Source organism: Copadichromis virginalis, linkage group LG7 (genome assembly GCF_057382275.1).
Source record: "Copadichromis virginalis isolate Kocher_CV1m ecotype Utaka linkage group LG7, C_Virginalis_male_GT1.1, whole genome shotgun sequence".
Lineage (NCBI taxonomy): Eukaryota > Metazoa > Chordata > Actinopteri > Cichliformes > Cichlidae > Copadichromis > Copadichromis virginalis.
In genome coordinates, this window is record NC_140624.1 from 27,271,717 (window position 1) to 27,284,976 (window position 13,260).

The 13,260-nt window shown below is 44.8% G+C and overlaps 1 protein-coding gene across 1 annotated transcript in view; it reads left to right on the plus strand.

Annotated features, from left to right (window-relative positions):
• Positions 1-10,471: 10,471 nt before the first annotated feature.
• lrp5 (low density lipoprotein receptor-related protein 5) overlaps positions 10,472-13,260 on the plus strand; it is a 52,893-nt gene continuing 50,104 nt past the window's right edge. The window contains exon 1 of the mRNA XM_085462773.1: positions 10,472-10,720. Coding sequence (XP_085318899.1) covers positions 10,636-10,720 — 85 coding nt within the window. The 5' untranslated portion in view covers positions 10,472-10,635. The remainder of the gene's footprint in view (positions 10,721-13,260) is intronic.

A 13,260-nucleotide genomic window follows, 5' to 3' on the forward strand; every position in this document is an offset into this window, starting at 1 on the left:
GCAGCGGCCGTGTGGAGAGTGGAAGGAGGACTCAAAGCGCAGCACTCATTCAGGTGTGAGGGTGATTTATTGATAATAACAAACATAAAGAGGAGATGGCAAAACAGAACTACGGAGGAACTAAACTGGGTGAAACTACACAAAGGAGTGGCAAACCTGAACACGAAGGGAGAACAGCAGGGAGAGCACGCAGAGGATTTCACAGGGTAGATGCAGAGTACGCAGGGTAACACAGAGGATGAACACAGGTAGGAACACAGACGACGCGACGAGGAGCAGAGGAAATCACACGCTATAAATACACAAAGAGACACTGGGAAATCACACACAGATGGGGGAAACAGCTGGACCTGATTAACCTGACGAGACAGGGGAACACTAACACCAGGGACCAACAGAGGGAGCACAAACCCAGAACCCAGTGTCTAAAATCCCAAACACAAACCATCCCAAAACAGCCATGAATAATAATGAAAGTAATAACAATAAGTACATAAACATAAAGTCACTGAGTCATGGTCGCAGGACCATGACAGTACCCCCCCCCCTCAAGGGCTGGCCCCCGACCGCCACAGAAACACACCACCAGATCCGGGCGGGCGGCAGGGGGCCCAGGACGGAGGGACCGGACCACGACCACGGACGGAGGCCCCAGAGTCCCAAAACAAAGATGAACACAAAACCCACAGGGGAGCAGAGTCCAAAGCACAGTTCAGGAGGCCGTCCACGAAGAAGGCAGCGGCGGCGCGTAAAGAGTTCAGGAGGCCGGCCGTGCGGAAGGCAACGGCGGCGCGTAAAGAGTTCAGGAGGCCGGCCGTGCGGAAGGCAACGGCGGCGCGTAAAGAGTTCAGGAGGCCGGCCGTGCGGAAGGCAGCGGCGGCCACACAGGCGATGGCGGTCCGGGGGCCGGCCGTGCGGAAGGCAACGGCGGCCACTCAGGCGATGGCGCTCGGCCAGTAGCCTAGCCAGCGGTCCAGAAAACGGCCGTTTAGCTCCAGACCCAAACGAGGCTGGGCCAGGCGAGGCTGAGGGCACGGAAGCCGGGACCGCAGCAGGCGGAGATGATGATGCAGACACAAAGGCTGGACCAGACGAGGATGCAGACACGAAGGCTGGACCAGGCGAGGATGCAGACACGGAGGCTGGACCAGGCGAGGATGCAGACACGGAGGCTGGACCAGGCGATGCTGATGATGCTGATGATGGACCAGACGAAGATGAAGCTGAAGCTGGACCAGACGAAGATGAAGCCGGACCAGGCGAAGATGAAGCCGGACCAGGCGAAGATGAAGATGAAACCGGGCCAGGCGAAGATGAAGATGAAACCGGGCCAGGCGAAGATGAAACCGGGCCAGGCGAAGATGAAACCGGGCCAGGCGATGAAGAAGCTGCAGCTGAAGCTGGGCCAGGCGAAGCTGACGCTGTAGCTGAAGCTGGGCCAGGTGAGGATGAAGCTGGACCAGAATCAGGCGAGGCTGAAGCTTCAGGCTGAGGCGTGGCAGTAGCAGGTGGTAGCGCTGCAGGTGATGATACTGCAGGAGGCGGCGCTGCAGCCACAGGTGGAGAAGCAGCCACAGGTGGAGAAGCAGCCACAGGTGGCCGGACGGGATCCTCGGGCCCCCCAGCAGGCGAAGCAGGAGGCTGGACGGGCTCCTCGGGCCCCCCAGCAGGCGAAACAGGAGGCTGGACGGGCTCCTCGGGCCCCCCAGCAGGCGAAGCGGGAGACTGGACGGGCTCCTCGGGCCCCCCAGCGAAAACAGCCACAGAACCAGTGGGCACCGGGGCCCCCGGCACACATGAAACAAAGCCAGTAGGCACGTGGGCCTCTGGCACACATGAAACAAAACCAGCAGGCACGTGGGCCTCTGGCACACATGAAACAAAACCAGTAGGCACGTGGGCCTCTGGCACATGTGAAACAAAACCAGTAGGCACGTGGGCCTCTGGCACATGTGAAACAAAACCAGTAGGCACGTGGGCCTCTGGCACACATACGGAGGGCTGCAGCTGCGCAGAGCACTGACCCTGCTCAGGCAGTGACAGCCCGGTGCAGTTCACAGCTGGCATCTTGGCCACCAGGGGTCCAGAGTAAGCTGAGGGCAGCAACCCCGCCTCTGGGGAAGCCCCGGAGTGAGTAACAGTCACTAATGTTGCCAGCTGTTGAGGAACAGGTCCGTAATGTAACAGTTTGTCTCCCTGCTCAGAAACGGCGGTGGAAAAACAGTGTGAAAATTGTGGCTTAAGGGAGGCTAATGGTTGAGCTACAGACTGGGAAGCTTGTGACTGGACACAGAACTGAGCCGGAGAATGGTGATAGAGTCCTGGCTCAGAAGGAGTGGCAGAGAAACAGTCTCTCGGTTTCACAGAGGGTCTGTACACGCCCACTTGCGAAGGGTCCGTTACCACGAAGGTGGGTAAGCGATCCGAACAGTCTCCCATCCCGCTCTGGATAGCCCCAGAAAACAGAGTCTCGGAATCTGGGGAAGCCAGAACATGTCGCTCGCTCACCGCCTCGGACTGCTCGGAAGTAAAAGCAGACGGGGGGTGAAGACCGAGGTCCAGAAGGAGGAACTCCCGCTCCCACGAACAAAGCGAGCCCAGAAGCCATGGGAGACCGGTCACCAGACGCTGTAGCCGCCTCTCTACAGCGCGCTGGGACGTGCCACCCGGGCTTTCCAGCCACAGGTCGATCAGCTCCTGTGTGGCATCGATGAGATTTTCCCATAGTTCCCTGGATGGATTAAGCGCTGCTGGGTCCATGTTGTGGTCGCGTCGTACTGTCACGGTCCGGGGCAGCGGCCGTGTGGAGAGTGGAAGGAGGACTCAAAGCGCAGCACTCATTCAGGTGTGAGGGTGATTTATTGATAATAACAAACATAAAGAGGAGATGGCAAAACAGAACTACGGAGGAACTAAACTGGGTGAAACTACACAAAGGAGTGGCAAACCTGAACACAAAGGGAGAACAGCAGGGAGAGCACGCAGAGGATTTCACAGGGTAGATGCAGAGTACGCAGGGTAACACAGAGGATGAACACAGGTAGGAACACAGGTAGGAACACAGACGACGCGACGAGGAGCAGAGGAAATCACACGCTATAAATACACAAAGAGACACTGGGAAATCACACACAGATGGGGGAAACAGCTGGACCTGATTAACCTGACGAGACAGGGGAACACTAACACCAGGGACCAACAGAGGGAGCACAAACCCAGAACCCAGTGTCTAAAATCCCAAACACAAACCATCCCAAAACAGCCATGAATAATAATGAAAGTAATAACAATAAGTACATAAACATAAAGTCACTGAGTCATGGTCGCAGGACCATGACAGTATGTTTGCTGGTTTTTTTTTATCTTAGCTTTTATGGCTTAAAATCTGATTTGGGGGTTTAACATTAACTGGCATTAAAACAGCATAACAAAGAAGCCTGACAACTTTACTCAGTCATGTTTCTATACAGCCTGATTTTGATACTGAACTCCACTTAGCAGATTTTTTAGAGTGTACTTTGCCCTTATCACAGTATAAACATCTACTCAACCAGAATAACCTGCTGGTGCCAATGTACAGATAACAAATGTTAGCTACGTATCTTAAATGGGATTTTGTAACAAAGAAACACTCAGAACTTACTACTACTAATATTTACATTTGTTTGAAGATCTGAAACATTTAAGTGTGACAAACACTTAAATGAAAGGCAGGATACTCTCACAGAATTGCACGTAGTTCTTTTTGTGTAATCTTTGAAGGAGCTTTTCTAAACTGTCTAAAAGAAGTTCTTTGAGAGTTTGCTTTTCTTTATTCATCATTTCAAACTACAAAAAAGTCAGCTACTTAGAAATGCTTTTGGAGTTCTTTCTGCATATTTATAATGTTTGTTTGTTTTTTTAGGGTCCATTCTAAGTTGTTGTGATTGTATCGTGGTTCACATCTACCAGATTTTACTAACAAGAATGACTTTGTCAGTAACTAAGCTATATGCCTGTATTTGCTGGGAGGGGTGCCTCTATGGGCTATAGATCCAATGTCATGTCCTAAATTAAAACATCTGACTCTAAGTTGCATACTGGAAGGAGGCAAAGGAGCTTGCAAAGAAAAGCGTCTGGACTTCTTTAAGTTACTTGAAGACGTTTCACCTCTCATCCGAGAAGCTTCTTCAGTTCTAAGGTCAAATGGTGGAGAGTCCCAGATATAAACCTAGTGGGAGTGTCCCCCCACAGAGGGACAAAAGGACCCCCTGATGATCCTCTAATCGCCTGAGCCAAGGTGTGAAACTGGGTGTGGGTCCCAATCAGCCGGTGTGGCTTTTCTTTGCGAGCTCCTTTGACTACGATGACCTGGATGACTGAGAACCTTCACAGACATACTGGAAGGGAGCCATTTACACAATCTCCACTATTCTTGTGTTTGTGTTGTAGATGAAATTTAGACCACAGTTCATAAACAGTGAGTGCCGAAATCCTATTGAGTGACTACTTCAGGAAGTATTTTTTTGCATTTACAATAGTGCATGCTATTTGCTGTGGTATAATAATAATTGTTTTGGAGGAAGGAAGGTTCAGGGTTTAAGTAGTCATCATCATGGGCTCATCCGATTAGAATGGGAATAAGCAGTCATCTATCATTTGCAGGTTTTGTCGTTTTATTGAATAAAGGGGTAAAGGAAAGACACACATGGACTGCTATCTCTCAGCTGCCACCCCATGTGGGAGTGAAGAAAGAGTGAGGGGTAGGTGAGTGCAGCCCTTATATAACGAGTGACAGGTGAGTGCAATTAAGGCCAAGCACCACACCCAATCAAAGGTGAGGAAAGAAACAAGGTGCATCTGGTGAAGTGAATGTGCTGAAAGGTGAGCCTTTACAACAATAATAGTAATGTATACTTTATTGATCCCCGTGGGGAAAATCCTTTCCGCATTTAACCCATTCACTCAGTGAAGCAGTGGGCAGCCACTGTGCACCCGGGGAGCAGTGTGTAGGGACGGTACCTTGCTCAGGGGTAACTCAGGGTAGCCGTTCAGTGGATTCAAACCCCCGACCTTCCAATCCTGGGTCCACCACTCTACCTACTGAGCTATCCCTCCCCTGGGGATGCCAGTATGCCAGCTAACAACAGCTGCACAACACAAGAGAACCGTCCAGTATCTACAGACACATAATGTATAATGTTGTATACAGCCTTTATCTGTTTTTTTTGACATTTCTTAAGAAACTGATATTGCACCTTTTTTTAGTGTGATCTGGAAATGATTTATTGTCTACTTCACTATTTGACTGAATAAGCAAATCCATTATTAATGTAATCAACAATCAAAGACATTATTTAGGGGGCACACAGTTTTCATCTGTCTCTGGTTTGGGTGGCTAGTAACAGCAGCACACAGTACAAATGCCAAGAACTGATAATAATACGAATAATTGTCACACTCTTTTATGATCACATTTGCTGATGATTGTTTCATACAGCAGTATACCATATAGCACAGGCATTTTTACATGTATTTTTTAATGAAAATGACCTTGAATCTAATCAAATAGGATGTGTAACATGGGCCTTATCAAAAACTGTCTGCTTCCACTCACTTTTTATGTGACTTGAAAACATGGATTTTATTGGTTAAATGCTACAAGTCTTGTTTGCAAACTTTACAACAGACCACTGGAGGATTTGGTCCGGATTGGTATTTGATGTTTCTTTTTTTTTTTTTTTTTCACATCAAGAAGCCACCTTCGTCTTTATTAATAAAATTGTTTGGTTAATACAGATGCTGTAGCTCAGAGGGAGTCAGTGAGCTGAAGTGGATGAACACTCCATGTAATCTTAAACACCAAGCTGTGTGACTGCAAAAAACAAAAGAAAACAAAGCAAAAAAAAAAAAAATTAAATAAAAAAACAAGAACAAGAAACCTTGTGTAGAGCTTGGGTTGGGAAGAAAAAAAAAGGGAAAAAAAACAAACAACAAACATCTGTAGTGTGAAATCTTTTCCATATTTTGACATATGTTACATTTCTTTTCATTTACAAAAGTGCAAACAGATCACGTTCAGATCTACTCAATATAAGCCATGGCGCGTGGGACTCAAACAGCCGCATTCAGAGTAGCAAAATTTATGTCTTGGACCTCGGTGCCATCAGTCCAGCTACACAGTAACAGGAAAGAGAATTTAAACATTTCTGTTTTGTTTTTTCCATATAATGGGAAGATTCGCAATACAAGTCCTCGGCAATGGATATTGTTATGATTATGGCACACACTTTTTGGTCCATCCTCAGACACAGACATTGTTTTTTGCTAAATGTTTAAATAGTTGTTTTTTTCGTGTGTGTTGATATACAATGCCTCCTGCTCCACCCCAAGTCTCTCACCCTCCCAGTTCATGTTGTCATCAGTTGAAAGTCATACTGTACAAATGTCAAAGGGCAATCAATAATCAGAGTTTACAGGAAGTAGTCTGGGGTGCGGCGAGTGACGTGGGGCTCCCCTCTGCGAGGCGCTGGATCAAACTGCAAGAAAGAGTATTTTAGGGTGTCGTCTAGTTCCATGATTGCCGCCTGGTTGCCGCAGCGGTAGCAGTAGTTGGGAGCGAATATTTGATGTTTCCAAGCCATAAGTAATAATCTCAGGCTCAGTGTATTTTTTTTTTTTGCATGATTATTTGTTATTGAGTGATTTCCATAATATTTTTAGATAAATATTATGGAAATCACTCAATAACAAATAATCATGCCGTTTCTGAAGTTAAATGTCTTTTTTTTTTATTACTTATGGCTAATAATCTCAGAAATTACAGAGTAGGTAGTACCTGTGGCCTGTTCACAGCTGTGTCATAATGTGTCCCCCATGTACATACATTTGTCTTCCACTGTGTCTTTTGTCCCCTGTGCATCTCCTGTGTCAGTGGGTAAAAGCTTCATTTGTTTTCTCAAATTCATTTTTCCCTCCTTCTTACATTCATATTCATAGATAGATAGATAGATAGATAGATAGATAGAGAGATAGAGAGAGAGTCTGGAAGAGAGTCCTGTCTCAGTCAATTATAGATGATGTGAGAGGGCGGGTGTGTGTGTTTAGGGCACGGATGGCTTGGGGATAGAAGCTCCTCTTGAGTCTCTCTGTCCTTGCCCGGAAGATGCGGAACCTTCTACCAGATTGCAGAAGTTGGAACAGTTTGTTGCCTGGATGGGACGGGTCCTTCAGTATCTGCGCTGCTCTAGTCCGGCATCTCCTGGTGTAGGTGTCCTGAAGCGGGGGGAGAGCAATCCTGCAGCAGCGTTCTGCTGTACGGATCACTCTCTGGAGAGCTTTTTGGTCCTTCACACAGCTGTTCCCAAACCACGATGTGATGTTCTGTGTGAGGATGCTCTCCACAGCGCCTGTATAGAAAATCCTGAGGATCTTTGGAGAGACCCTGAACTTCCTCAGTTGTCGTAGGTGATACAGGCGCTGCCTAGCCTTTTTGGTCTGGACCTGAATGTGGGCAGCCCATGTCAGGTCTGAGGAGATGTGGACACCGAGATACTTGAAGGACTGCACCCTCTCCACTGGAGCTCCATTGATGATAATGGGCTTGTAGTCTCTGTGCTGACCCCTTCTGAAGTCCACCACCAGCTCCTTGGTCTTGCTGACGTTCAGCTGGAGGTGGTTGTCCTGGCACCATGATGCCAGATTCTTCACTTCATCCATGTAGGCCGCCTCATCGTTGTTGGAGATGGCACCCAACACCACTGTGTCGTCAGCAAACTTCACAATGGTGTTGGAGCCATGGGTGGCCACACAGTCTGAAGTGTAGAGGGAGTAGAGCGGTGGCGAGAGGACACATCCCTGAGGTGCTCCTGTGTTGATGGTGATGCTGTTGGAGAAGCACCTGCCCACCCTCACCACCTGAGTTCTGCCAGTGAGGAAGTCCAACACCCATGCACACAGACGGCTGTTAAGTCCCAGATCCCTGAGCTTTGTGAACAGTCTGCAGGGCACTATTGTGTTAAACGCTGAACTTTAATCACCAAACAGCATTCGCACATAGTTACCCTGTTTCTTGTCCACGTGGCTGAGGGTGGTGTGCAGGACGTGGGCGATGGCATCCTCTGTGGATCTGTTGGATCGGAAGGCGAACTGCAGCGGATCTGTGGTGTCTGGGAAGGAGGAGGAGATATCGTTAGACTGGTGTACGATATTTCTTTAACTAGTCGATGATTACATGGCTTACTTGCTTTTGCGTTTAAAACCAAGAACATTTGGGGACGACTGAGGTATGCTGCAATACATCCTGGAAGTCAGTTTGATTAATAAAAAAAAATGCTTGGAGTCCAGACAAAAACAAGCTAGAGTTCTTGCTTAATTTGAATGGTTGTTTGGTTACTTTAATTTACAAGGTTATCCTGTATCAACATCAGTGTATTTAAGAAGGGCATCATATTCTGTCATGACTGACAGGGTGAGGTTTGTTAGAAGGTTTTGCTGTCACTGTCCCTACTAAGGACAGTCGCAAGATTAGAGCACTCTGTTGGCATTAAGGGCACTGCCTTGGACTGGTTCAAATCTTACCTCTCCAATCGGCTTTCTTCGGTACATCTGGCCTCATCTTCCTCTTCCCCTGTACCTGTTTGCTGTGGTGTCCCCCAGGGTTCTGTGTTAGGCCCGACCCTTTTCTCACTGTATATGCTTCCTTTAAGTGCTATCTTTGAGAAATACCACATTGCTTTTCACTATTATGCGGATGACATCCAGATTTATTTTGAGTTACATGATGATCTCGCTTTATCTTTGAATAACTTTCGTGAGTGCATGAGTGAGGTCAAGAAATGGCTGTTGGCAAATACTCTTATTCTCAATGAAAAAAAGACTGAAATCGTGATTTTTGGCAGTAATGCCCTTCGCGTCAAACTTCAAGATGCCTTTGGCTTTCTTACTAGTTCTTTCTCTGATACTGTCAGGAATCTGGGTGTCTTGTTTGACAGCTCCTTTAAACTTGATAAACAGGTGTCTGCTGTTGTCAGATCTAGTTTTTATCAGCTTCGTCTCATCTCCAGGGCCAGACACTATATCCCGTATAATGACTTAGAAAAGCTCATTCATGCTTTTGTAACGTCAAGACTAGATTACTGTAACTCACTCTATTCTGGTCTCCATGCTACCCTTCTACATAGATTACAGACAGTTCAGAATGCTGCGGCTCGTATTCTAACTAAAACCAAGAAGTTTGACCATATTACTCCGGTTCTTGCTGAGCTGCATTGGCTGCCTATCAAATACCGTATTCGATTTAAAATTTTGCTGCTTACTTTTAAAATCATCAATAATACTGCACCAACCTATCTTAAGGAACTTTTAAACCCTTATGTCCCTGCCAGGGCTTTAAGGTCATCCTCGCAGTTATTGTTAGTTCAGCCCAGATCTCGGTTGAAATCTAGAGGCGATCGATCGTTTGCCTTTGCTGCACCTGAGTTATGGAACAGCCTCCCGATTGGCATTCGGGAGTCTGATTCTATTTTTTCTTTTAAAGCACGCCTTAAAACTTATCTTTTTGAACTTGCCTTTTCTACCCGTTAAATGCTGACTGTTAACTGCGACCTATTGCATTAACTTTTACTATTCCTTCATTCTTGGTGTTCTCTATCATGCGGCACTGGGTCTGTTATAATCTATGTGCTGCAGTCCATTTTATTAGTGGCTTTCTACTGTGAACATTGTCTGCTGTTCTTATTATTTTTGATATTAATGCTCTTAATTGTATTATTTTATTGTTTTTCTGTAAAGCACTTTGGTATGCCTAGGCTTTTAATGTGCTCTATAAATAAAGGTTGTTGTTGTTGTTGTAAGGACACATTTAATGATTTTTATTACTTATTAACTGGATAATTTATTACTTATGAATAACAAAATCGGCAAATCCATTAAAAATTCCTGTAAGTGTAGGCTAAAATGACCTGTTGCAGCATGTCTTTTTGCAAACCTATGAAAAAAAGTCAGCTTTATTTCCAAAAAAATCAGTTGCAGCTGATATTCAATCAAGTGATTTTTTCATTTGCTATCATCTTTAATGACGTGGATTATTAGCATACACAGAGAAATCCAGGTTATTTTAAGTGTCTCGCCCCACTCGACATAAACAACAAGTGGAAGGAGTCTCTTAACTAGTAATTTCCTTTGTTTCATCCTAGTTTTACAGAGGTTCACTTCATTTAAAAGTCATACTTTACATCTTGTTTTAGAATTTCATGTGCAGGGACATAAAAGTCTGTCCTTAAAGCAACAGAGCAGCGTTTACTCTAACTGCTGTCCAACATCTGATATTTCTGACATTTACACAAAAGTCAAATTAGTAAGAATAAAAAATGGGACAGGCTCGTGTTGAGTGACGTAATTCCACGCCCGCCTGCCCTTTCTCTCAGTGCGCGAGCTCGAGAGTCCAAAGTATAAAGTAGCGCGAGCGCCTTAAGTGAGACGGGGTGGGGGGGAATGTAGTCGATAGCGGAGGACACACAGAAGCGCACACTCCTGCATGCAGCCACATCTGGCGTTACAGTGGAACACAGACCATATGTGTACATGTGAGCACTGAGGAGTGGAGGGCTTCACAACTCGACTGAGGAGTAAATATAAGAAAATGGACCCGGAGTTATGGATTTAAAGTGCAGAGGACTTGAAATGGGCGGTCTACTGCTGGCGTTGCTGCTCTGGAGTTGCCTTCTGTCGGCGGTTGACGGTACGTTTACTTTTTGTTCACAACATGGATCCTCAAGAAAGGTGGAAGCACGAAAGCTGATAAGAACACTGGTGAACACGGTCCGAGCCTGCCGCGCATTTGTGCACTTCACTGCCCTCAAATGTTACCACATTTGGTCAGTCTGAGTCTAGCAGCGATTTCTTGTGTCAAACTTTAGATTTTTATATCCCAAGGGCAAACCAACACAATGGAAGTCTTTAAACTTTGAATTGGTGTTGGCGACACGCTCTATGAGAGGGATTGTGTAACCAAACGGACCCCTGCTTTCCCCCTCAGTTTTACAGCCGTCACAGTTACAGGAAAATAAATTAACTTTAAAGTCAGCCTGGCTGTTTTGTCGGGCCTCGGTAGCTCCATTCGTGCTCGGTGTCGGATGTCAGCCAGTCTTTCTTCTGTAATGGTGCAAATACGCCGGTATGTTTATTTGAGAAAGAGCACACCAGAGAACCAGGCAAACATTTTCCAATGAGGATCGATGTCTTTATAAGCATTCCCTTCTCCACCGCCTGAATTGCGCTATTACTATTTAATCGCCTGAAACGGCTCAGCGAGAGGCGGAGCTTAGTTTTCTCTCATGTGGATACATTTTTGCAGGTCCTGGTGCTTTCTATGCGGCCACTTACAGCTCAGGCATATTATTTCATGCTCCAATACTTCATATAAAATTAACTTCTAAAAACTCTAGCTCCCTTTAAGCTCACTCAATTGTTTTTTTAAGGTACAGATAAGACCAATTCCAGATTTGTTGATGAAAGTTGCAATCTTTGATTTTCTACTTTCCGTCAGTGTCACCGGGCCACTGACTCAAAGCTAGTTATAACTTTGCATAACAATAATTTACATAAGAAGAATGACCAAAGTGGAGGCTATCTCTGACTTCATTCTAACTTAACAGTTTGAGCTATATGCCGCACCTACTCAGCTATTTTATCATTACAATTTTACTGAGTCAGCTACCTCATGTCGTCACTGAGCTGGTTAGCTGGTCAATTATGTGTTAAAAGAATCTTACTGGTTTTACTACTCAAACAAAGAGCATGAAGTGTAGTTGCTGACTGTGTAAATGTATATTATGAGGTTCAAAAAAACAAAATGTGTCCACAGTATTTGTGTTTGTTGGATTGTGTATAGCCCTCAAGCACACAATAGTGACATTTCTTAAGAACTTATCGTTCTTAATCCTTGACTAGATAGTAGATAATAGAGAACCGACTGAAAGGCACTGTATTACTGACTCTTCAGATTTCATCATTCCTTTTTATGATCGCTAAGTAGCTCATACGCTTTCTCTGAGTTATTTTTGATAAACCTTTAACCAAACACAGCCAGAGAAAACGCAGTAAATACTCACTCATTACTTATTACTCCAACTACTGCCAACCTTCTAGTAGTAAGTCCTTCATGATTACTTTACAACTGTGGTATTAGGTAAGGAACAATTCTCAGCTTGAGAGCTGGGTGAGTAATTTTCTTTTCTTTTAGTTTTCACTTCACTTTAACCGTAGAGAAAGCACAGTGCCTTTTATTTAATGACATGTAGCTAACAGCAATAATTATTTTAAAGGTTAGGGACTAAAAAACAATGTCGTGGTTTAATAGTTGATAGAAAATAAAATAAATTGCGGCAGTATATAAAACATGCATTTTATATTATTCATCTGCAGCACTTAAATACTACAAACCTGTTAATGCATCCAGTAAACTGCTAATGAAGCCTAATTTGTGAGCAAAAAATAATTCTTTAAACACATTTTTTTTTACTAATATTTACATCGTTTTCATTCAGTAATCTTTCAACAGAGGTCCTCTAATTCTGTTCAAGTATGTTTAAGTTGTATTTTGCTACTTTTTGCCTGAGCACCACTGTGTCATTGTTATAATTTAACTGTCCTCTTATTTAAAGTGAAGCATGTTTTGTTAGGACTTCAGTTTTTTCTTAACAGTTTTTTTTCTAACAGCACAGTAGGCCAGTTGAAAAATTCCTTAGGCCTGTTGTACTATTTTCAAATGAAATCTTTCACACACTTTCAGCTGTGTCATAAATGGTAACAAAGTCCAACAAGAACCTGTTGCTCAAAGTAACATATTTATCTTGTACCCTTGAGAAAGCATGACACTATTCATTATCACTTACAGTTGAACAGAGTAATGTCAAATTAACCATTAACCATAAGAACATTCATCCAAGTCATGTATATGTTTCCTACAGATCCACATCTAGGATGTATTTGTATGTGCATGAGTCTATGCCTTTCAAGAAAATCTCTCATCCTGAACTCAGTTTCTCCGGTTTTGGGCTTCAACTGTCCTTGTTTAGCTCTTTACCCTTGGTAACCATGAACCCCTTCACCACCTGCCGCAGGTTCTTCTTAGTGTGGTGCTTAGCAGATTTCCAGAGGAAAACAGTTGGAGCTGACATACACAGAACCACAGGATGAGATCCTTTCTGGGAGGCCACTGAAAGACAGAGGACTGCCACAATAGCAACATTAGCTACAGATTATGTAAGATAATATACC